Source organism: Alosa alosa, chromosome 5, assembly GCF_017589495.1.
Source record: "Alosa alosa isolate M-15738 ecotype Scorff River chromosome 5, AALO_Geno_1.1, whole genome shotgun sequence".
Taxonomy (NCBI): domain Eukaryota; kingdom Metazoa; phylum Chordata; class Actinopteri; order Clupeiformes; family Clupeidae; genus Alosa; species Alosa alosa.
Window position 1 is genome coordinate 23,597,023 of NC_063193.1, and position 2,500 is coordinate 23,599,522.

General features: G+C 50.7%; 1 protein-coding gene across 1 annotated transcript in view; it reads left to right on the forward strand.

Annotated features, from left to right (window-relative positions):
• Positions 1–2,500, forward strand: part of agtpbp1 (ATP/GTP binding carboxypeptidase 1) — a 38,273-nt gene that overhangs the window by 18,096 nt on the left and 17,677 nt on the right. The window contains 3 exon segments of the mRNA XM_048244522.1: positions 828–944; positions 1,357–1,973; positions 2,161–2,244. Coding sequence (XP_048100479.1) covers positions 828–944; positions 1,357–1,973; positions 2,161–2,244 — 818 coding nt within the window.

The following is a 2,500-nucleotide window of genomic DNA, read 5'->3' on the forward strand; positions in this document are numbered from 1 at the left end:
TACAATCACGTAAGAAATCCAAAGTGCATAATACTCCATTGTACTTCATTCACCGAGTATCGCCAATATGGCCGCGCGTGCTGGGTTACCATGGTTACCGGCCAGAACGTGACGTCCGTGCAAACCCCTAATTACATTGAGCAAGACCTCCAGACTTTCCATAATTTTGCACATCTGGAAAACCGTATTTCATAACTAGACCTACAAATCTTCCTTGACTTCCCAGACCTAAATTTACATTTATTTACATTTACATTTATTAATTTAGCACTATTATCCAAAATGACTTGTATATTTAAATTATATTACAACGTCTATTGTCCCTGGAGGAGTTTGGGGTTAAGTGCCTTGCTCAAATGCACAATGGTGGAAGCCAAGAATTGAACCCACAACTTTTCTGGCTGCTGCATGCTATCCTAGCTCCTTGTGTCCTATGTCAGAACAGCATTTATAGCACAACATTGCCAGTTAAAATGCTACATAGTACATACTGCTGCTATAAATGTGTCTGGGTAGGCGGCCTACATACTCGTTCACATATGCCACCAACACCATCACAACCTCACATATGCCACCAACACCATCACAACCTCACATTTGCCACCAACACCATCACAACCTCACATTTGCCACCAACACCATCACAACCTCACATTTGCCACCAACACCATCACAACCTCACATATGCCACCAACACCATCACAACCTCACATTTGCCACGAACACCAATCAAGCGGACATTTCTTCCTCCGTCATTTTTTTAACCACCGGCCGCCACTGCTGTACAGTGCCTCATATAGTCTCCATCTCATAACACTTCCTTCCAGAATGATGACATTGAGACAGACATTGCCAAGCTGCGGCCTAGGCAGGTGCAGACACGGCCCTTTGATGAGCTGAGGGTGTACGAACGCTTCTTTCTGGAATTTTCAGAGGACTTTCAGGTAAAGCTTTTTGAACAGTCTAACAGGCTACTTGCACGTACGGCTCGTTTGTTTCTGGTGGGGCCAGGTGTGTTTGAACCTACCGCTATTGTTTATGTAATTAGTGTCTACACGGACCCGGTTGGGTGTTGCACCTAGTGAATCAACACATTACGATAAAGAAGGATTTATGCGTGTTAAAGTATTTATTATTGGGCAAACAAGATATTCAGTTTCAGAGTGAAGATGTAAGGAGCAGAATATAACCGAACGTTACAACACAGTTAACGCTCCACCGGAAAAAAAGTGGCCGCATTGAGAGCCTTTTGTGCAAGTAGCCCATTGTAGCTGCACCACTTTTTCTTGTGTTTTTGTGGATGCCTGTACTTTCCCTGTCACAAGTTGATGACCTCATTCACCCTCTCTGTTACAGGATTTCGACTTGACCAATTCCAAGGCGGGTGTCGGCGTGACGCCAGCCCCGCCCCTCCCCAAACCCCCCAAGCCAGTCATGGTCCCCACGGGCCAAGGCCCTCCCAAAGGTCACCCCGAGGCCGAGGCCGAGCCCGAGCCCTCTCGGCTGGAGAAGGGCGATCCGCGGCAGCCGGCGCCCCTGGAGCTGGAGAACATTAGCCTGAGCCCCGCGCCGGAGAAGCTGCTCCAGGGAGAGAGCCCCAGCCCCGGCCCTGCGGCCCCACACCAGAGCCCACTAACCCTGGGACAGACGGCCGCACCGCCACGGGCCCCCGAAGCCCTGGAGCTGGAGCTGAGCAGCAGCCTGAACCGGCTGGCCCTGGATGGTGGTTGTGGTGGAGGAGGAGGGGGGGGCAGTGGCAGCAGTGGGACGGGCGGAGGCCCGGAGGACGGCGTGCTGGAGGTGCCCGACACGGCGGCGCTGCTGCCGCTGCACGACCCCGAGCTCTACGTGCAGATGGCCAAGGGCACGCGCTCAGTGCCCAGCTACACGGAGGTGGCCTACCCAGACTACTGCGGACACCTGGCGCCCAGCACACCTGAGCCCATCCTGGAGAGAGTGTACGGTGTACAGAGGTGAGACAAGAGGCCAGGCCAGCACAACATAGACCTGTAAACACACTCACACACACGCACACACACACACACTCACACATACTCAACCATACAGGAATGGGCAGTAGCACACACACACACACACACACACATACACATTCATACATATAGAGAATGTTGAACTATTTTTTGTTGTTGTTGTGAGCAGGACCAAGATTTTTCAGGACATTGAGCGTCTCATCCACTCCAGTGACATCCTGGATAAAGTAGTTTATGATCTTGACCTACAGAGGTAAGGGATTGACCAATTTTGTGTGTGTGTGTGTGTGTGTGTGTGTGTGTGTGTGTGTGTGTGTGTGCGCGCGCGCCTGTGTGTGTGTGTGTGTGTGTGTGTGTGTGTGTGTGTGTGTGTGTGTGTGTGTGTGTGTGTGTGTGTGTGAGAGAGAGAGAGAACAAGAGAGAGGGAGAGAGCGATAGAGACTTAATGTTTGGACTTGTCTAATCAGTGTGTTATGTCTGTTACTATTCTTTTCTCCCATGTGTGTCCT